Source organism: Manihot esculenta, chromosome 1, assembly GCF_001659605.2.
Source record: "Manihot esculenta cultivar AM560-2 chromosome 1, M.esculenta_v8, whole genome shotgun sequence".
In the NCBI taxonomy this organism is placed as follows: Eukaryota; Viridiplantae; Streptophyta; class Magnoliopsida; order Malpighiales; family Euphorbiaceae; genus Manihot; species Manihot esculenta.
The window spans coordinates 36,491,967-36,514,332 of record NC_035161.2 but is presented as its reverse complement, the minus strand read 5'-3'; the positions used below and the strand labels follow the sequence as shown (position 1 = coordinate 36,514,332).

At 31.1% G+C, this 22,366-nt stretch overlaps 2 protein-coding genes and 1 pseudogene across 4 annotated transcripts; 1 reads left to right on the top strand and 2 right to left on the bottom strand.

Moving 5' to 3' along the window:
* Nucleotides 1-5,506: 5,506 nt before the first annotated feature.
* LOC110617613 lies at nt 5,507-9,040 on the bottom strand (annotated as a pseudogene).
* A 1,084-nt stretch (nt 9,041-10,124) lies between these two features.
* On the top strand, nt 10,125-12,697 carry LOC110606849 (probable serine/threonine-protein kinase PBL18). The gene is made up of 8 exons (XM_043960391.1): nt 10,125-10,357; nt 10,446-10,526; nt 10,782-10,868; nt 11,009-11,316; nt 11,398-11,533; nt 11,634-11,770; nt 11,970-12,093; nt 12,168-12,697. The coding sequence occupies exons 1-8, from the start codon at nt 10,282-10,284 to the stop codon at nt 12,518-12,520; spliced, it is 1,302 nt and encodes a 433-aa protein (XP_043816326.1). The 5' UTR covers nt 10,125-10,281; the 3' UTR covers nt 12,521-12,697.
* A 134-nt stretch (nt 12,698-12,831) lies between these two features.
* Nucleotides 12,832-17,982, bottom strand: LOC110606760 (probable serine/threonine-protein kinase PBL3). 3 transcript variants are annotated; one of them, XM_043960395.1, is made up of 7 exons: nt 17,493-17,982; nt 16,083-16,423; nt 15,861-15,996; nt 14,826-14,962; nt 14,623-14,707; nt 14,422-14,504; nt 13,352-13,490 (listed from the first exon to the last, which is right to left on the bottom strand). In XM_043960395.1, the coding sequence occupies exons 1-7, from the start codon at nt 17,557-17,559 to the stop codon at nt 13,482-13,484; spliced, it is 858 nt and encodes a 285-aa protein (XP_043816330.1). In that variant the 5' UTR covers nt 17,560-17,982; the 3' UTR covers nt 13,352-13,481. The 3 variants fall into 3 exon arrangements, with proteins under 3 accessions (XP_043816329.1, XP_021601468.1, XP_043816330.1); XM_043960394.1 differs by lacking the exon at nt 14,422-14,504 and having other exon boundaries at nt 12,832-13,490; XM_021745776.2 differs by lacking the exon at nt 14,422-14,504 and having other exon boundaries at nt 12,832-13,490; nt 14,584-14,707; nt 17,493-17,981.
* Nucleotides 17,983-22,366: the final 4,384 nt, after the last annotated feature.

The following is a 22,366-nucleotide window of genomic DNA, read 5'->3' as shown; positions in this document are numbered from 1 at the left end:
CTGCCAGGTCAACCGAGTACACATTCTCAAAATAAATTCACCCACAGCGAGATGATACGCCTCCATATAAAGAAGCACCAGAAAGTATATTCCCAGTCCTGGTATCCACTGCATAAACAGGACCATCAGGAGCCACGTATCCTCAAAGAGTAAATCATTGACTGCTAGGACACGACATTTGGGAGTGTCAATGCTGGGTTTTTCCTGTGCACCATAATATTATTCGACCGGAATCTCTATCCAAACTCAACCATGCGCCGGCCGTTGTTGTCTAATTAGGGTGAATCTCACTCAGTTGCTGTTAGGCCCTGGTTAAAAGTCAGGGTTGTTAGGGATCACACAAGCGAAACACAAGATATCATACACTCCAATGGTTTTCGGAGTGTTAATTTCTTAATTGGTTTTCTTGCTAACGTATTCCCATCATATATGTATATGGTTTCGGACCTTTCAAGAGAGTTTTTTTCAAACCAGGCCAAAGCTTAAAAAGAAAAATGGAATGGAATGACGGGATTATCAATGTAATTTTTATGATATGGTTATGAGGAAAATCACATTAACCACACAAATAAGAATTTATTCATTCAAGAATCATTTTGACATAAAAACTAGCTATATATGGTAAATTCTCATATATATAATAATTACAACAGATGAAAATTCTAAAAAAGTTGCCCGATTGAACCTGGTCTGAATTGTGGAACCCATACCATGGAAGGTGGAGAATAATGTAGTGGTGATGCAAGTGGTCAGATGACTTATCCTCAACTTTGATCTGTTCTTGGCTCTCTTTTAATTAACCTTTTGTTGTTTCTTTTTCTGAGGCTACAAAAAGCTTCGAGTAGTTTTGGTATTATCGTATGTGTAGGGGGTCATGGCTAACATATATACGTGTGAGGGTGAGGAAGCTTCAAGGATAAACCTACAACTACTCAACTAGTCTACGCGATAAATAAGATAAAAAATTGGGCCAAGTACATGATAAATAAAATTTCAAATATAATAATAAATAAAGGCGAGTTTGGTTGAACTCAAATATCGAAACATGAATTGATTTTACCTAGAATAACACATCTTATGGGAGTTTTTAAGGTAACTTTAATTGATACAATTCTAAGATGATTTATGTTTGTTCATATTTCAAATATATATATATATATTTGAAATTAAGATTTTAGGTGGAATACTTTTAAAAATAAATAAGTATAAAAACAATAATTTATATATCTAATCGTCCCTAATAAAATAATGATAAAAAATTAATTTTTAATGTGAGTATTCAAAATTTAATTAAAATTTTTTTATTTTAAAAAATATCAATTGGAGTGTAAACTAGAATAACAATAATAATAATAATGTGCCGTGAAATAAATTTGAAAAATTAGAGAAAAATAAAATGTAAATGAATCGGCATCTCGATATAATTAATTAATAAAAATTTAGTTAGATGTCTCGATATAATTAATTAATAAAAATTTAGTTTAACTCTTTTCTAAATAAGCCAATCTTCAACCTAATTTTAAAACTTTTTAATAAATAAGATAAAATTCGAGTTTACATATTTTTTTAATCAATGAATCTCTACAGTTTGTTTATAAATTTTTAAATTGATTTATGAATATATTTATTTAATTAAAATCATTTATTTTTAAATTAAAACTCAATAGATTTATAAATAAATCGGATTATAATTGCCAGATATTTAAAGTTTAGCTGGATAAAAACTTCGTACGTATTGTCTCATTTGCTAAACAAACGATTCAATTTATTTAATTCTTAGAGAAACAATACGTGGAGTAGAAGCTATCTGCGTACCATTATGACATATTGATCCAAGGAACAATAATCAGATTCTAGGATTTTTATGTGAATTCACTAGATCTATATAGACTTAGTGTAGGCAAAATTTTATTGTACACGTGCCAAGTGTGGTCCTGGCATCCTTAATCATGTTCATCCATTAGAAACGAGCATTGTCAGGTGGACGATGATTCTTCATTCTTGCATTAAGCGACAGTCTCTCTTTTTGAAAGAATATGAAAGCAATAGGTTTATCCTTCGTCATTAATATTCCTCCATTTAGGCCGCATTCGCGTCTAGTTTCACTGCTCTCTTCATTCTTGGAGAATTCTTCTATACAGTGCAATACCTTTGGCATCTGGGAAGCTGTGCTTGCTCACTATAAATAGTAGCCCTTTACTAGGGCAAGCATCCACATAGCCGGATGAAAGTCATCATCGGGTGTCCCCTAGAGTTCCCCTGAGCACTTCATTGGGAGCCCTTAATATACTTTTGTCTTCCAACTGAAGTGTTTGGGGGAACTCCTGGTGTCATTTGATATAATATCTACACTATGAGAGGCGTGCAAGCTTGATTATCAGCTCTGAGTTATCATGCATGAATTAATGCTTCTATTTGAATGAGTCCATCTCTTTGGTTTTTCTATTTCTTTTCTCTGGTTGCAGTTCTTCTCACTTTAGTACCTCTTTCACTCCATTGGCGCTTAGAAGCTTGATTTAATTAGCAAACCTCTACTTTCATACTTCATTTTATATATACAATAATTTAATTATTATCATTATATATATCTTATTTAAAATAAAATTGATTATTCTTAGTTATGCAAAATTAAAAATTAAAATAATTCTTGATAGTTTTAGAGTAGATAATTATAGAATCGAGCATTTAACACTATACTAAAAGTTTAAATTATTATTATATAGTAATTAGCGTAACCGTTCGATTCTTATTATTTGAATGAAACGAATGAAAATGTTAGATTACTTACGATAAATATTAAAATTTTAAGTATTTACTATTTTATTATTCTCGGTATATAAGAAGTTCAAATTTGTGGTGTTGGATGCAAAGAATGCTTGATTTTAACTGTCATGTAAGATCTTGAACAAAGACCTAATTCTGCCACCATGGATGGAGGTTGAGCTTTTCCTTTCCTCTGTCACTTGTGTGATCTGGACAATAACAAACCCTAAGGCAAGTTATCCACAAAAACAACTTAATTGACGCATGGAGAATTTTACACCTATATATCTCTGCAGGTATGGAGGTGAGGCGCCACAACTTAATTATAGCAGTAGGGCCTCTCCTCCGGCTGGCCACCTTCGACGTCGATCGATGATCTCACCTCAAGCTCGCCAGTTCATGGTTGCTACAGCGCGCAAGTCTGCAACTTTTGCTATCCATTTTGCTGGGTTCAACCTCTACTAGCTTAGAGCCCATTTATATTCCTAATAATTAGCTGTGATCTGTTTGAAAGATGAGGTGAGTTAATTACTTGTGTGGGACACCATAAGCTCTTCTCTTAAAGTTTTTTGAAGGTGGAATCAAAGAAGAAGAAGAATATATATTTGAGGAGATAGTTATAATCAATGATAAGATTTAAAACCCTAATTATTGATGTTCATTCCTCAACTCTATTTTACCATTGCAGTTAATGTTTGTTCCATAAAAAATTTTGTGTCTGTTCCCTTTCTTTATTGATATTTATGTAGAAAAAATAAATAAAATAAATATATTTTTGTAAATGAATTTTCTTTAAGATAACTGATGAAAGTATATATATATATATATTTATATTATATATAAACTTCCTAAACTATTTTTATTATATTTTGTTAATTATAATTTATTGGTATTTAAAATTTTTTAATTTATTTAATTATATTAATATTTTATTTAAATTTAAATTGATTGAAAAAATCACTTAACATTTAAATTATAATTGATCAAGAAAAAATTCTCTTAATATTTCAATTTTATCATAAGATAAATTATAATTTTTTTAAAAAAATAATTATATTTTGTTATTATTTAAAAATTTTAATTTAATTATTTAATTATATTATTAATTTATTTAAATTTAAAATTGATTGAAGTTATTCTGATTAAATTTTATTGTAGAATATTTTTTTCCATTTAATTTCTATTTATTGAAATTTTATCATAAATTAAATTTTTTTTATCAAAACTTAAAATAGATATTTTTATTTATTTTCTAAAATTATAAATTATGATAATAATAAATTTTATATTTTACAGCGAGAAAATAAAAGAATAATTGAGTTTCTAAATATATTTTTGAGTCAAGTTATATCTTTTTAAAATAGATCTATTCCATTAAAAATAAAATTTTTATTTTTCTTAACTTCACAAATTAAAATATTTAAATTGATGCAAACTTAATTCATTTAGAAAAAATTAATGTTACCGTGAATTGGATAATATTCATAATATTTAAAAATTAAAATTTTATAATATATTAAATTTATAATGATAAATTTAATAGCAGATAGTTATTGCCTATTTGAAATGGGATTGAACTCTTCAAAGTGTAATTAATTTATAAATTCATGATATTATAGAAAGTTGTAAATATTTAAATTATTCAGTAATATTAAAATTATTATAATATTTATATTATATAAAAAATAATTAATAATTATTAGTAAAAATAATATTTTTCATATAATTTTGATTCTATTAAATCCACATCATCAATTATTCAAGTTTTAAGCACATTTTTAATTTTTTAGATTTGACTGTCAAATAACTTTCTACAAATAATATTTAAGTGATTATAAAATATTGTAATATAAATTCTTAAATATTCTTCCTCTGAGTTCCTTTTATATTGATGCAATCTTTCAAGTTTATATATATATATATATATATATATATATTTAATGTTAATTTTTATTTTCTAATTATACTGATACAATAATTTTTAGATTAAAGTTAAACTATACTCCTCTAAAATTTTATGAGCTTTATTATATATTAAAAGAATTGTAAATTTAATTTTTATTAATTAATTTATAGTGTGATATTATAATCTTTATCTATCTATATTATATATTAAATTTTATAATAATATATTAAATTTTATTTTAATTTGAGAAAAAAATAATGTAAGAATAATATATATAGCTTTAATTGGAATGCGAATAGAATTTATTATATTTTCATATATTTATTATATCATAACATATAATATAATTATAATAAATTTTCTTTTATATATATATTACTTTTTTATCTATTGAAGTTTTTATTCTAAATAAAGTTAAGATTGTATTCTTTAAAAATTATAATTTTTTAATTAAATAAAATATAATTTAAATATTCCTTATTGAAAATTAATATATTTATAATAATATTATAATATATAAAAAAAATTTAAAAAATAAATCAAATACTTTAACAAATATAAAAATATGCAAAATGCATCATTCTCTTAAAAGAATGACAATTAAATAAAGTTTAAATTAATTTATTAACTATTACAAATATATTTAATGAAAATTTGATACTCTAAACTTGAATTCAAGATTCTTCTTGGTTCCATTGAAAAGGCGATTACAAGGCATTTCATCTCAAATATTATATGAAAAAATTAACCATAAATTTAAATAAAAATGTTTATACATAACTGAATTTGCAATTAAAGCCATCATATTTATTCGTATATTAATTAGTAGAACAATAGTAAAGAGAGAAATTATTTATTTGTGTTAAATATTAAAATATTTTAAATAATAAAAATTTATTATTATTTCGCATCAACTCCATTTTGTTGATGGAGTCGTACTCGTGCAATCATAATCAGACAACTCCCCTCAACTAAACAAATTTTTAAGCAACTACAAGAAGTCATACTCGTGCAATGATAATTAGAACATGGGTCAATGTGATGCGCGAGTAGTGGTTGTCTTCTTAAAATCAATTTTGTCAACCTTTATTACTTCCCCTTCAATTAGTTCGTATACATAAACCACACCGCGCAACCCGTCAATGTCCATCTTGGGTTTACATCGTAAGTGAAACTACTGTAGGCACCAGTGGCTGACCCAGGAATTATAACAATACCACCCTCATGCTTGTAGGCTTTGAACTGATGAGTGTGACCAGTTATTAGGATATCAACATCCAGCTGCCTCTGTAACATTGCTAGTGAATCCAAGTCTCCCCATGGAATGACCTGCACAATGAAAACCAGAGGATAAGCACCTTATGAAGGAAAACATAATTTATATTAGCTAAAAGTAATATTCAGCATTTTTCATTCATTGAAAGTACCGTTGGGGCAACTATTCCCTGAAAAATAGTTTAGGATGCAAATAAAAGTCAGGTTCACAATGATCAAGTCGTATAATTTGTTATAATACTTGACACGCCAATTAACCTGTAATTTGTTGGGATTATTACAGGCATTAAAATTTGAAGCCCCTAAGGCACATATTAAAATATTATCCTCCTTTTAATGGTCCATGGATCTCATTGCATTGTCACACCTAAAAACACAACCAAATTTATAGGGACATCTCTCCCCCCCCCCCCCCCCCCTTTTTACCTTTGCTTTGTAATATTCAAATATATCCTTGCACAGAAGCACAGGCCCGCAAATCCAACATCATAATGGCAGGAGAAACTTGACATTTTGAAACATGAAATTCATACCTGAATAACACCACTAAATTATAATGCTCTAATTTTTTCCCAACACTATGTTTATTACATGTGATAGTAATTCACACCAATTCAGTTATCAGAAGATTTTAAATCATAAGGAAAAAAGCTGTAAACATAAAACTGCATATTCCAAAATGTGGATTTCTTGGCCTTAGGTGACAAGCTCAAGAAAACACAGGCGTAGATGAATAAAGACAACCTGGTGACCATGGCATATTCCAAGCTTAAATTGGCCGATCGTGAGGGTTTTAGTCTCTGGATAACGTGAATCTTCATCATATTCGCCATGAGTAATATGCAAATCAGGACAAAGACTCTTTAAATAATCATGTACTTCCTGTTCACAGAAGGAACACAACACAGTTACACTATTATTAAAAGGGCAGGCAGTCATCACAAAAAAGATACTCAGAAGTTCAGCATCTAACATTTTATCAATAACCATAAGGATTCTAACTCCACATGTTATAAGAACATAAATATGATTTGTCATCCTATTTTAAATACTCCTTCTTTCTATCTTGTTCTATTTATGCAGTATTCTCAATCTACATTGTTTTGGTGGTGGTCTTGCTATGTTCCTGCATTTTTATTTATCAATGAGTGCTCAAAACTTTTACGAATACCTTAATCTTTTATGGCCCAATTTTTTATAGGTAGAAACTGAAGTTGATTATGTGTAGTCCATCTTGGCAAATTGGAGCCCACATACAACTTCAGATTAAAATGGTAATGTCAGCTATGAGAGGCTTGCTTTTCAACAAGTGTGTGTTTTGGCCCCTATTTTCATTTGATGAGAGGATTCCCCTCTCTGTGTATCAATCATTATTAATTGATAATTGGAAAGAAAAACTAGAAAAAGATGAAGAAAAGCGAAGCAATTCTCTGATAACGAAAAGCCCAGAGTGCCATCCACCAAATCAATGCACATAGCATGCCTCCTTTCCATCTCCTCCGAATATTCTCCAAAATCCTCTCCTTCTCCACCCTCTCTGCCATCAGCAACATCATTTATGGCATAAATGCTCATTTAAACCAAATCCAGGAAATGTTTGGCTATTCTAATATAAACGATTGTTCCTACAGTACAACCCCATCAAAAGAACCATCCACTAGTACAAAAAGATGGTTGAAAGAGGCTACCATGTGCAATGCTATTTCAGTGGCTTCTATGGGAGAGCACCATCAGCAATAAAGAATTTTGAAATTGAGAAAAACCACGTACTTATTTTACAGTGGGTTTTGTTTAATCCCTTATGAGTAACTGTCATTGCTGAAATTCTATGCAAAGTATGATGAATTAAGCCTTGGAAGCGTGTTACATTATGCAATTACTAAAAGGGATGCAAGATAAGTAGGTATGCAAGAGAATGGCCAATTTAATCCACATAAATCTCACCAGAGCTCTTTCATTGCTAGAAGATGTGACATCATTTCTGGTGCTTAACATTTCAGGAACTGTGGACTTAAACCAATGTTTTAAAAAATTTCAGGAATGCAATTGATAAAAAATTTAAGTTGCAGAGCTTGATTAGAACAACAGCTAAAATTAGAGGACGTCTAAACTTATCCCATTATATGTTCATCCAAGACCTTCATTTTTCTGCACGAACTTATTCAATCAACATATGGATAAAGGCCTCCACTAAATTGTACAAACAAATATATTGCAGAAAGAAATCCTCTAATTTTTCTAAGAAACAAACTTTGGTTCTTCAAGATAAATCGAGAAGATGAATCAAAAGGAATAGTAGCACTTTGATCATCACTAACATAATTATATTACAATGAAAAAATGATAAACTTTAAACGAGAAGGGGGGAAACAAACATATTAATAGCTTAAAATCCGGGCGGAAATTATAAACTCTCAACTCAATGAAAAAAAAATGTAAACAAATATAATTAGCTGAATTGGAAAGAGAGAAAATTACTTTGATGCAGAGATTGCCAGTGCAAATGACATGTTGAATCTTGCCAGGAACAAGCATGGACTTGAACTTCGGAGGCAGATCAGCTGCCCTGTGAGGTATGAAGGTCTCCTATAGCTAAAACCAGCACCATTCTCTTCACGACTGGTTAAAAAATTGTCATGATCATCATCATAATCTGCATATACTACAAATATAAGAAAACCCAAATCAAAATTCTCCAATTTAATCAAAATCCAGGGTTGCCCATTTCAAATTAACTCCAACCTTACTCAATTCTATAAAGAGGTCTCCACAGAGAGATTCTTACCGAAGTAACCAAAAACCAGTGAAAACTCAGGAATCCGAGTTCGTATACCTGGATGAATTATTGATTAGAGAATAAACCAATCAACGGCAACAAGCCAAGCGAAGCCGTAAAACAAAGTTGAACAGCGACGGTGAAGCTCAAATGACAAATCTGCAATTTAGTGCGGGTTTCGGATCTCTTGGGCTCGTTAACCTTTTCAGTACATGCTTACAGAAAAATTTCTAATTATGCGCCCATATTAAACTTTTTTTTCTTTTTCCAATCATATTTTTTATTAAAAAACTATGACAATTTATCTCTAAATTATAATACTTTCATTTTAAAAAGAATAAATTATATTTAAAATTTAAATTTAAATTTTAATATAATTAACAGATTAATTTTATATTTTTAAAATTTAATATTTTTATTAAAAAAAGAAATAATTTAAATTTACTCTTATTATGCGTTAAAAAGATGCAATTACTGTTGTTAGATATTAGATCGTGCGAACGAATCCCAGCGACTCTAGCCTAGACCCAATGAGCTTAACTGGATTTTGTTGTCAGGGGTTGGAACGTAGGCGGCGGTGTATATATTGCCCTTTGACTCGCCGTGGCGAACAAGGATAATCCTCTTAAGAAGGAACTTGCAGTAGTGGTGGTGGTCGTCGGCGGTCATGGTTGGGTAGCGAATTTCTCGATGAGCGATAAACATCATGTTTGAAGTCTTAAAAATTGTAGGCAGAAGAAGAAGATGAATCAGAGTGTTTATGTAATTTAAATTATTTTTTAAAATTTATTTATTTTTCTCTTTTTTAATATATTTTAAAATAAAAATAGTTATAAAAGTTTAAGTGTTTGATTTTTTTTTCTCTTTCTTAATATATTTTAAAATAAAATAATTCTAGAAGTTTAAGGGTTTGATTTAAAAAATAAAAAAATTAATTTATTAATTAATTACATTAAAATTTAAAAATATAATTTATTCTTTTAAAAATGGATATATTTAATTTAAATTTAATTTTATATGAAAGTAGATTAATAGCGTTTAAATTAAATATTTATATTAAAATTTATACATAATTAATTCAACTATATGTACAATTAAAATAATAACGATAAGAATTTCACTAATCTAAAAATGATTATATTAAAATTAAGTTTATAGTAATTGTAAAATAAAAATAATAGTAATAACTCCAAAATTAATAGTTAATAATTTAAAAATATTTTAATTGGCAGTCACAGCTAACTGTCAGTTAATGATTTTTATATATGATTATTAGCAAGTGATGCACATTATGCAGAATTTAAATGATTAACATGGTGTTTCCAATCATAAACTTAGACATAATCGTTGGAAGGATGTTTTGTTTGTCTTAATTAACACAAGACATAAAAATGAAACCCCCGAAAACCTTACATAGACCATTTCACCTCATCATCTTAAACTAGGAGCTCTCACATCATATATACATATATATATATATCATTTCAATTCTTTCTCCTTTCCTTTTAATTTATATTAAATTATATCAATGTCTTTGATTTGATCATTTTGGGTGTGGTAAATGGGAAATTGTCTGAGGAGACGTGCTCATGATCCCAACCAGCAAGTTGATAACGTTCCTAAACCTCTCAGTGCAGGTTTTTCTTCTTCTATGTGAATCAAATTAAGATTGAATAGATATTTTTGTGCATGTAAGTTCTTTGCATGTTTGGTTTTCCATTACAGGAGTTGATGGAATCCAACTTTCTCATCACAAGAAGAATTCTATGTCAGTCCAAAGAAACACTTCTTCAAATACACTGAAAGGTACATGCTTCTATCTCTTATTGTTAGGACAAAAACAGAAAAAATGATACAGACACTATCATTTAAGGAATTATACCCTACTATGTTGCTGTCGGATTATCTAAAAATTTTCCTACTCTAACTATGTGAGGATGATATATCTTTTCTTTTCACTAACTATTCCCAACACTTACGCTGCTTCTTTCCATTTCAGGAAGTACCATAGTTTCATTGTTGGTTCAATTAATATAAGCTACTGTCTATTTGTGTTTCTAGTTGTAACAAATCAATGCAAAAATGAAGCCTCTCATCATACACTTCAGAAGAAGAAAGCAACACTTTCTGCATCAAGTTTACACAGAGGTTAGAATTATCTGATGGATATTTGTTCTTAGTTTCAAGGGGAGGGCCGTTAGCCTGTTAGGATGTGTACTCAAATGACGTTCGATCTCTGGACTGCTAGTTTAACGGCAACTTTTTTTATTATGCGTTTCTTGTTGCAGAAAGGCAGAGTAAGACTGAAAAGGATGGATACTCAGTCAGCCCAAAAGATTGGTCGGTTTCAATAGTGAACAAGAAAGATGAAGTTTTTGGTCCTTATAAGCTGAACCATTTTAGTTATTGTGCGTTGAAGTCTGCAACCCAAAAATTCAGTGATAAGAATCTAATTGGCCAGGGAGGGTTCGGTGACGTTTACAAGGGATATATCAACTTCCGCACCAAGGACGCTGCTAAACCAAATGATCGTGGTCTTGCAGTTGCTGTCAAGAGGCTCAGAAGCAATAGAACACAAGGCCACAATGAATGGGAGGTCTGGATTTCTTGTCTGTCTCGCTCTTTCTTCCCCTCTTCTCCCTCTTTCTCCCCATGAGAAATTACTTTCTGTCTGCAGAATGAAGTGAAATTTTTGAGCAGATTGAATCATCCAAATATAGTGAAGTTAATAGGGTGCTGCTGTGAGGATAAGCATAGAATGTTGGTATATGAATACATGATTAGAGGAAGCTTGGAGGCTCATCTTTTAAGAGGTAAAACACAGGACTACATGTTATGTTCTCGGCACTCATATACTTGTGTTTGCAAATAACAGCCCATTCGATATAGCAGTATTTTTCCTTTTCCAAACAGAGAATGGTACAGAGCTTCACTGGAGGAGAAGAATCAGTATAGCTCTGGGAGTTGCCAGAGGTCTGGAATATCTTCACACTCGCAGGAAACCAGTCATACATCGTGATCTCAAAGCCTCCAATGTCCTTCTTGGCAAGGTGATTCCTTAGCGCTTGTTTATGATCCATGATCAATTTGCTTAGTTTGAAAATATCCTGATTCTCCAGTAATTCAAGTACCTATCTTGCCGTGCATATATCCTCATCCTTTGACATAAAACCTGACAACTTAAAATAAAATAAGCTGGTTAAGTTTGTTCATCTTGAACTATAATGCGCATCAAGGGTAACGTTGTAGGACTTCAATGCCAAGCTCTCAGACTTTGGGCTGTCTAAGTTTGGACCCCAAGATGGGGAGACCAGCCTTATTACCAGAGTAGTTGGTACCAGAGGCTACTTCGCTCCTGAATATTTCGCAACGGGTAATAAATTTATACCATGCCTTTGTACTTGCAGTCTCCTGGGGTCTAAGGTTATTCTACGTTGACAATTGCAGGTCATTTGACCCTAAAAACTGATGTATTCAGCTTTGGAGTGGTACTGTTAGAGATATTCTCAGGTTGTGAAGCAATCAAGAAACATTCAGATGGGGTGGCGAGGGATCTTGCACAATGGACTAAGCCACATCTTAGCAACAAGGTGGAACTACACCGTGTTGTTGACAAGAAACTCGGGAGCATACCAATGGAAGAAGCTCTGGATTTTGCCAAAGTAATCCTTCGATGCCTCAGTTCCAACCCTAGGACCCGGCCGACAATGGCTGAAGTTGTAGCTGATCTAGAGAAACTACAACGAAGAATGGATAGCTACAACTCAAACCAGTTGCATTATCTACGTACAAGAAGATGAGATCTTTCAATATCTTCCTTGCACAACGATATGTCGATAACTCATCCTGTAAGTTAATATGTGAATTTTCGTTTTATGGCCACAGTAGATTAACTCATTCTGCAATCTGCATAATTCTACTTGCTCTTCTTCTGCTCAACTTGTTTGGCAGAAGTAGAATTTCCAGATGGCAAACATTCAATAATCCTCCCAAAAGTGCATATTGTTCAGTGGATTTTACCTGCTTTCTGTAAAAAGGCAGAGTGCCACGAACATTCAATAGTTTTCCAAGTAAACAAATATTGTCATCTGGAATCAACTAGAATACAGTATCAAGCAAAAAGGCTATTTGACACTGGATATATAATTACATAACTGGAATGCAGATTACCCGAAAAACAAAGCTACATATACCTCCACAAGCACAGGTGGGGATAATCTGATTTAGTTGGAGTCAAAATTGCGGCAAGATACACGCCCAAATTTGTTTACATCAAGAAAACATGCAAGTGAATTAGTGTGTGAAATTTACAGACATGTTCCAGTCAGCGTACTCGTGGAGATTGCCGGTGGGACACCAATGGGGATGCACTTGGTGTTAGATTAAGAGGAGAATGATGATGTCTCATTGGGGATTTCTGGGAGGGTATCTGAAGTTGTGGTTGAGAATGTGTCGCTACAGTTTTGGGGGAATCAATTTGCTCCAATGTCGTTAACACCTCTGACATTCGAGGCCTAACTTTGGCTTCCGTGCTTAGACACTGTAAAGCTAGGTTGGCAGCCATATATGCTCCTTTCTGAGGATACTGCCCACCCAACTTGGTGTCCATTATCCGGAATAATCTTCTCTTGTCACCAAGATAGGGTTTTGCCCAGTCTACCAGATTCTGCTCCACACCAACCTTGGTTTTATCAACAGCACATCTTCCAGACAGTAGTTCAAGCAATACAACCCCAAAGCTGTATACATCACTCTTGGCAGTCAACCTACCTGTTCACCATGGAAGCTTTGTTACACAAACAGTTTTTGTTCAGTTTTGGACAAGTTCCATGCACAAGATTGAAATATGAAAATGGTGAATAAGATTAGAATATGAAACCTAATTTTTTTGTAAAATGTATTGACAGAAGACAAAAACTGCATTGTAATAGGCTTCCAATATAGACAAGTCCATTATAACAACAAAAGTGACTTGGTAATAGGATAATTCTATTTTTAAAATAGGGATAATTACTCTCATGCTCCTGTATTATACCCTAATTAATTAAAATATCCCTTAATTTTAAAATTACATTAAAATACCCTTATAAGCCCCAAAACAATCAAATTCTATGATAAAACTGTGATCAATAATATAGCCCCACCAATCAACATGTTTACGTTAGATTTGGGGATTTGATATTTAGGGCAGATATAAATGAGGTCATTTTTGTCTTTTTCTCTTGTACTAACAGCAAAAATGTGTAAAATCCAACGAAAGTCATTTTCCATTGATAGAATCAAAATATAAGAGTATTTTAATGTAATTCTAAGGTACAGGGGTATTTTAATTAGTTAGGGTATAAAATAAGGATACGAAGGTAATTATCCTTTAAAATATTTCTATAGAAACTATAAGACACTCACATAAACAACGTGGTACATCCAAAGAAAGAATAGTTGGTAGAGAATGTCAATTTCCCCTTTAAATATCCAAACTTTTCTGTTCTAATAACCAATCTTACTGCATAAATGTTTCTGTAGTTAGAAAGTATAGACCTCATGACCAATTCAATCAATCCTTTTCTCAGATGTCAGTGTCTCATTAGGAAAACTACTTCACATCATCAGATAAAAATAATTGGACATTAAAGAGAAACATATTAATAGATATAACAGAAGAGGCTTGGTCCAATTAAGCTATGAAAACTGGCCAGCTTACCATCAGTAAGACGCCAGCTTGGTCATCAGAAATGAGATTAGCCATATAAGATTGTACAAAAAGTAACAAAATAAACCAGATACCTATATTCATAATAGATTGCAACACAACATATTAGTTCAAAAGGAACAAGGAAATGATTAGGACAAGTACTTGACAGACCTGTAGCAACATATTCAGGTGCTGCATAGCCATGAGTACCTATGACTTGAGTGGACACATGAGTCCTATCGCCAGTGGGGCCTGCCTTGGCCAAACCAAAATCGGAAAGTTTTGCATTGAATTCCTGCATACAGAATCCCAGATAAATACCAGAAATAACTGATATCTTTTTTGTGGGGAAAAAATCCATCAATCATCGCCCCCACAAAAAATAAATTCCATCCCCTCTTTATTTGGCATACCGCATCAAGTAGAATATTAGAAGCCTTAAAATCACGGTATATGACTTGGGATTTCGCATCATGAAGGAAAGACAGCCCTCTGGCAGCACCTATGGCCACCTTTATTCGCACTGCCCATGGTAGTGGCTGCGGCCCTCCTACAAAAGAAGGGGGGGGGGGGGAACAGATTAATCAATCATCACCAAATGTTCTCAGATGTATGACAGGTAGTTTCACGATTTCCAGATACTTCAGTTGCAAGCCTGCTTTTAACCACATAACAAGCTATTCTTAAAACACTTGTTTTAGGAATCAATTGCATATGAGTCGTAGCACAAGCAGAGATCAACATCACAATAAAATTTTAACAAACCAATAATTATTCGATTTTAGGTCTTTCATGAAGCCCTCCAAAATTCTGCATTTGACGTTTTAGTATTTATTGTAAAAAAAAAAAAAAAAGACATCAATAAGATAATTAACATTCCTCCAATTCTCAAATAAAGATATTTGGAAATAAAAATGATTCGAACTCAAGAAAAGATGTCCTTCTTGCAGCTTTGAAAATTATATGCCTTGATTTATCATCTTTGCTTACATGGTAAGTCATCCCAATGCATATTTGGTTACCTCTTCTATCTGATAATAAATTAAACAATTGAAAAGAAACACAACAAGAGTGGATAAAAGAAGAAATATGGTGGGAAATGCAAGAGATTAAATTTTGTAATAATGAATAAGCACACTTATATCCAGAAGAGGCTGTCACAATCCAAGTGCATCATCACCAAAAGGAAAAGACCCGTCTAAAATTATAAAGAAGCAAGGATGCTATCAACATTATATTAGGAAAGGAAAACAAAGCGAAGCCAAGTTGTTGCTGTTAAATGATAAAAAAGGCAGCATAGGGAGGACATTAAATTTCTCCGATTTCTTTTCCTTGGAATTTGGAAATGATACAGGAATTTTGAATCTCCTAGAATTATGAACGTAGAATGTGATAAAAATATTGACCAAAATGATTGTCAAATTTTATCAATGGAATGCATCACTTACTTCTGAACAGATGATTCTCTAAGCTTCCTTTTGGCATAAACTCATAGACCAAAAGCCGGTTCTCACCCTCCAAGCAGTAACCAATCAGTTTGACCAGATTTGGATGATGAAGTTGGCCAAGATAATTAACTTCAGTCTGAAACCAGCTAGCCATCAGTAAATAAGCAAATATGAATATTTGACAGATATGTAATACTAACTTCCACAGAAGAAGAAACATACCAACCACTCCTTGTGGCCCTGGAAACCTTCAGGTTTAAGCTTCTTGACAGCTACAACCATTCCAGATCCAGGCTTTACAGCAGTCATTGTGTTTTCATCAATCCATCCTTTAAAAACATAACCAAAACCACCTTCACCAAGAAGACTGTCGGGACGAAAGTTTCTGGTTGCGTTCTTTAGTTCATTGAATGAGAAGGCCTTTAAATTTGGGGATGACAATATTTCGCCTTCAGTCCTTGGAGTAGGAGGACATTCAGAATTGCTCCTTCCACTGTAAGATGGGATGGTCAGAGTGGAAGGAACTGAAGAACGGCTGGTTTTGCTGGAAATTCTCGAGACTCCTGATGTAAGCAAGAGGAAAATAAATGCAGAATTTCAGTAATGACAAAATTAGTAACCCAAATTCTTCAGCCTTTCAGAAGACCACCATTATCAAGGTTCAGGCGTCCAACGTTGAAAAATAAGATTTGACCATCAATATTTGCATTCCATCCGCTAAATGATTCCAAGTTAACCAAACAAGCTCTTACAATTTAAGAACGTAGTTCTCTCTACATGAATTGATTTTTAATTGGCTAATTGAAATGAAAATTATTTAAAGAAAAGGAAATGGGAATAGCCATATTATCAAAAACATAAAATAACAGAGACTATCTATGCAAACGCAAACTTCAAGAATCAATTAATCGAAGGACAGTTCCTACCACCTCGGTAAGAATTTCAACTTCTTAAAAATAACCCAAACTCATAGCACATTGAGATCAAATACAAAGTACATAGTAAATATATGAATATTATTATTTCGAAATCCATTCCAATAGTAATTTACTATTTCTTTAGTTTTAAATTTAATTTATATTTATATTTAGATATATAAATATTAAGGTAAAATTTATATCTCTACTATATAATTTATTTTTTAATAAATCAATTCATATTTAAATAAAAATAAAAATAATTCTGCCAAAAAATCAGCTATGCCCGATCTACTGGCGGAGAATTTCTGGCCCGATTCGACCCCGACTGTCAACGATTGCAACCCCCGCCCCGCCGCAATGACATTCAAAAGTAAAGAAGCTACATTTAGTAAAACCTAAGACGAATAACTATAAAAGAATGTTATCATCATGTAAACAAGTTCACTAGAATTTTGCTAAAGTAAAAAAATAAATAAATAACAAAAAAAATATCCAACGCAATATCTAAGCCAAGCCGCCTCCTGCTTTAAAAGGAAGGGGAAAAAAAAAAAAAAAGGAACTAGCTCACAATTAAGCGACAGTAAAGCCATTGAAAACCTCACATCTCATGAAATAACAAGAGGAACACATCAGAATTCAAGTAAACCCCATTTAAAAGAATAGAAGAGATAACATAGCAAGGCTTGATGTCAAAAATTTAAGCAATAATAACCAGAAGGAGTATGCGAGCGTTGCGTAGTATCCACTTTAGCTGAAGAAGAATCTAAACAGTTTCCCATTATGTAGCACCAAAGAAACTTCTCCAACCCACAAAAAAACGAAATGTTTTATCTTTCTTCCGATATCCCGTATGTTCTCCAGCGATTAAGCAGTAATCGTACAATTAGCTTGAGCTTCCAATCCAACGACGAAGAGAAAAACAGGTAAATAGCCTGTGGGAATTCCCGTAGATAGTCTGGTTTGATAGCAAATAAGCAGGAAAGAAGCAAGAAGAATGCAGAAACCAAGTTGTTTGATGTCGCGAGGGAAGCAAAGGGAAGAGAGAGAGGGCGCAGAGGAAAAGAGTCTTCCTGGAATTTTGTGATGGTGTGTATAGAGATAGGGAAGAGAAAGAGACAGTGTGTATCTAGACACGACTAACGCGTGGGGACTTGGCCTCGCACGATGACGTGAACCACCTCAGCCCCTATTTTGGTTTTTTGTTTGGTTTTGCTCCATTGAATTCGCACGACTGCCCTCTCTTTATTCTGTTCCAAAATATCATAATTTCGTAATTACGTAATTATCCTTTTCTTTTTCCAGCTGTCCAATTTTTATCCCAACAAGAAAAAAGAAAAATTGAAAGTAACTTTATAAATTTTTTCAACAGAAATTAACTATCAGATCTTTGCTTCATTCGATTAGACTTTATAGTATTTTTATATTTCGAAAACTTAAAATTTTAATGTTTTTATTATATTAATATTAATCAATTTATTTTAAAATTAAATAAAATTATTAAATATAAATATTTAAAATTATAAAACTAAATAATATATATAATTAAAATTATATGAATTAATTAATATAAAATTTAAATTTAAAATAAATTAACTAACATTTTTAACAGAATGATTAACAAATTTTAAAATCATAAAATACATAAATATTTTAATTGAATAATTCAAAATAAAATTTAAATACTCAATTTTGGTCCACACATTTGATAATATTCACTTTTTTATTTCCATCAATCATATAATAAATCCACACAAATTTCATTTGTTAATATGATTAAGCGGATTTTATCAGTTTTAAATTTTATTTTCTTTAATTTTATTGTTTTGTTAATTTTATTTTGATTTGCTGGGAAGCGATGGATCTATTTCTAAGATTTGTAATTTATTTTATCCCTCTTTTGTATTCAATGTTCATTAAGTCCTGTTTAATGCAATTCCTCAATAATAAAAGAAAGAACATAAATTACAATTGATATATCAGAAGATATTACAATATCCAAAATTTATAAATAAGATATTAAACTTTTTTAGATAATATTTATAATTACGAAATTTTTTATTTATTAATTAAATTTTTAAAAAATATTAATTAACTTTATTTTATTATAATATAAAAATAAAATATATATGGAATTTAAAATAAATATTTTTATATGTTTACAGTAAAATTATTATTTTTAAACATCAACTATTTTATATTTTTTATAAGTTATATTAAAATAGAAAAATAAAAAAATAAATTTATCAAAATTTATTTTAAGTTATACATAAGCGGAGTAAAAAATATCAATCTTATAACAATGTAACTAAAAGTTATATTCAATTGGATAAAGATTAATTTATCAAAATTACACGTGGACTTACATTCAATGATTTGGGGAGTTTTTTTTTATTTATTTATTTTAATGAGAAGTACAAGCGAGTTGCATGTGTTATGAAAATGTGGAAACGTGTGACTTAAGGTGTCTACTATTTATAAGCATAAGTCATGTTTGGGTAGATTAATGGATTGCTTTGCTTAGCTTCGAATTCAACTATATATTATTTCATGATTTATTGAAATATTAAATTTTTATTCAAAACCTAAATATTATTGGTTGACTTAATAACATAATTCACATGCCTCAGTATGTTTCATGTAATCATTGCATTCTCACTCTCAATTAGTCTCACACTGGTCATGCAATCATTACTCCATATAAATTTTCAATCTCCTAAGTCTTTTTTTTTTTTAATTATTAAGCAAATAGATTGCATTATATAAAATTCAGAGGACAAATACAAAAGAATTTAAAGAGACGGCTCAATTAAAAAAAAAAAATCAAACAACACATCAAATTTAAAAGCAAAGCAGATTGAAGTAAATTAAATTATATTAAAATAAATTTAAATTCAAGACATTACCAATTTGAATATTGACCGATTTACCATTGTTTCACCTATTCACAATAACACCATTCATGACAAAATCGTGAAGAGCAGAATATGAGCGATAGTGAGAAAGGCTCCTGACAAACGCCATTAGAATCCAGTCAAAAAGCATATAAATAAAACACCAACAATCAAAAGAAAGATTTATATGAGATCAGATAAAACAGATAAATTGAAAGAAAAATAAAACTAAACAGACAAAAAATCAAACGAGACTCATAGCAAATCAATTTAAAACTGCATCAAAACACTATTAAAGGTGAAGACGCAGTAGAATTCTTGTGAGAGCGGTTGTTATTAAAAGTAGTGGTACAGCCTTAAATTATCAGCGTGTAATTTCGAATTGTCAGCACGCAGTTTCGAGTTATCGGCGTTACTGATATAAAAATCCTTCTAGACAACTCATGATGCAATTCTCTACAAATAGATTTAAAAAATCATCTTTTTAGATAAAAAAAAAAAAAAAAAGTGATCGTCACAACAAAAATAAAGAGATAACAATTAACTGAGGTTAGGACAGAGAATAGCAAGTTAAATCACCGAATCGACCAAAGCGACAATCAAAGCCCTAAAAACAGTTAACCGCATGACTACTCTCTTCGCCTTCTTTCTGATTCCCTCGTTTCTCCCGTCCTCTCCCTTCTCCAGCTCACACTCTCTCTTTACCTTCCCTTCCCTTTCCCTGCCTTTCTTAACTACACAATAATACAATTTTTTTTCCTAAGTCTATCAATCTATCAAAAGACAACTAATTTAAGAAATGACATGTTAATTTTTTTTCTAGAGTTTATTTATATATAAAAATACAACTTAATTTAGTTGAATTTAATTTTTAGTATAATGTTTAATTTCAGGATAAAAAAATTATCAATTTTTAGTTGTAATATATTACAGTAACAGGGATTAAGGAATAAAGAAAGGAAATAGAAGAAAAGGAGATGGGGTAATTTGGGTATGGAAAAGGGAATGTCATAGGCAGTACGCGACATACGTCAATTCAAGAATCCCATTGGGTATTCTCCCAGCTGCTTTCACCACCACTAGAAGCTATAATAAAAATCCACCCAAGCAGAGCAGTTGATGAGTTGAGGAAGGCATCTCTGGCCTACTTCTATTAATTTTCTCATGAATAAATCAAATCCTTATTTGATGCTTTTCATGATGCCTTGACTAAAATTTCCCCATTCACACACAACCTACCATCTGGGCCTGGATCTTTGGGTTCCTAAGGTTGGCATAACTAGAAATATGCTATCAATGTCTTTTGAGTTACGTTCAGTCCCCCAAATGGCTAAAGGAAAACGAGATTACTGAAAGAGCACTATCAACTGCCCTTGGGTCCTTTTATGGAGATAGCTTCTGCTTGCCACTTGGATCTTTACTATATGTTTCTTTTTTATTGAGGCGAAAATTTCTGGCAAGACTCCCTTGCTAGTGTTTCCATTTCTGTTTTTCTTATATTGTCGCTGCTAGTCTATATGGAACCGGAAACTCTTCATGGGTTTTGGGCTTCGGTTTTGCTGGTCGAATTTCAAATCTATAGAGTTTATTTGTTTCAACTTTTTTTCGAATGGAATTCAAATACAAATACATTAATTATTATATTTTTCATTTGACATGAATGATTTTTTTTAAAAAAATTAAATAATTTTTTATAAAATTATTTATGATTTTATTTTTATATAGGATAAAAAATTTTATTTTAAATAAATTTTTTTAAAAAAATTTTAATTAAATTGAATTTTTATAAAATTTTTAATTTCAAATGAGAGGATAAAAAAAAATACTTATATAACTTCTATACATTTTTATCTTGAGTCTATAATATATTTAATTTAAGTATTTTTTTTTTCATTTAGATGAAAGCTAGTGGTCTTTTAGGACACGTGGTATGGCTTGGATTGTTAAAAGCTCATTATCTTAATGAACTATTTTATCTTTGAAAACAAAATAAAGTACACACGCAAAACATACTAGTGCATCCATTTCCAATATATAAATTTTGGAAATTTGGCATTATTATCTCTATTATAATAATGTATTTATTAACCTCCCAATTAGGGTTGTAATCGAGTCGAGTCGAACCGAGTTTTGTAAAACTCAAGCTCGTTTATTAAAAAAGTTTGGAAGCTCGAGTTCGAGCTCGAGCTCGACTCGAACTCTAATATTTGATTTGAGCTCGGCTCGAGAATTAAATATTATAATCGAGTTCGATTCGAGCTCGACTCGTGAAAGGCTCGTTCGATTTAATAACGAGTCTAATTCGAGCTCGAGCTCGAAAATCTCGATTAAGAAGCTCGTTAATAAAACTCGAGCTCGAACTCGGAAAGCTCGATTAAGAAACTCGTTAAAAAAGCTCGAGACCGAGCTCAAAATTAAAAAGTTTGATTTGAGTTCAAGTTCAGGCTCGAGCTCGAATTAATAATTACACTTTAATCAGTTTTTAATCATTATTAATTTAAATAATATAAAAAAAAGAGAGTGTACATAAAAAAATTACGTAACACAATTTATAACTAAAATAACACAAATAAATATAAATTCAACAACATAATAAAATTAGATTACACACAAAATTTAATATCAAACGAATAAAGTTGATTCCAACTTCCAACAGTTGAAACAAACTAATATAATTTAATTATCTTCATAATCA

Coding starts and splice junctions, on each gene's coding strand:
- LOC110606849 (XM_043960391.1), top strand. CDS start 10,282: ATGGGAAATTGTCTGAGGAGACGTGCTCATGATCCCAACCAGCAAGTT. Junction 10,358..10,445: donor TCCTAAACCTCTCAGTGCAG/GTTTTTCTTCTT, acceptor TTTCCATTACAG/GAGTTGATGGAATCCAACTT. Junction 12,094..12,167: donor TCCTGAATATTTCGCAACGG/GTAATAAATTTA, acceptor TGACAATTGCAG/GTCATTTGACCCTAAAAACT.
- LOC110606760 (XM_021745776.2), bottom strand. CDS start 17,559: ATGGGAAACTGTTTAGATTCTTCTTCAGCTAAAGTGGATACTACGCAA. Junction 16,424..17,492: donor ACGCTCGCATACTCCTTCTG/GTTATTATTGCT, acceptor TGCTTACATCAG/GAGTCTCGAGAATTTCCAGC. Junction 15,997..16,082: donor AGGGCCACAAGGAGTGGTTG/GTATGTTTCTTC, acceptor AGCTGGTTTCAG/ACTGAAGTTAATTATCTTGG.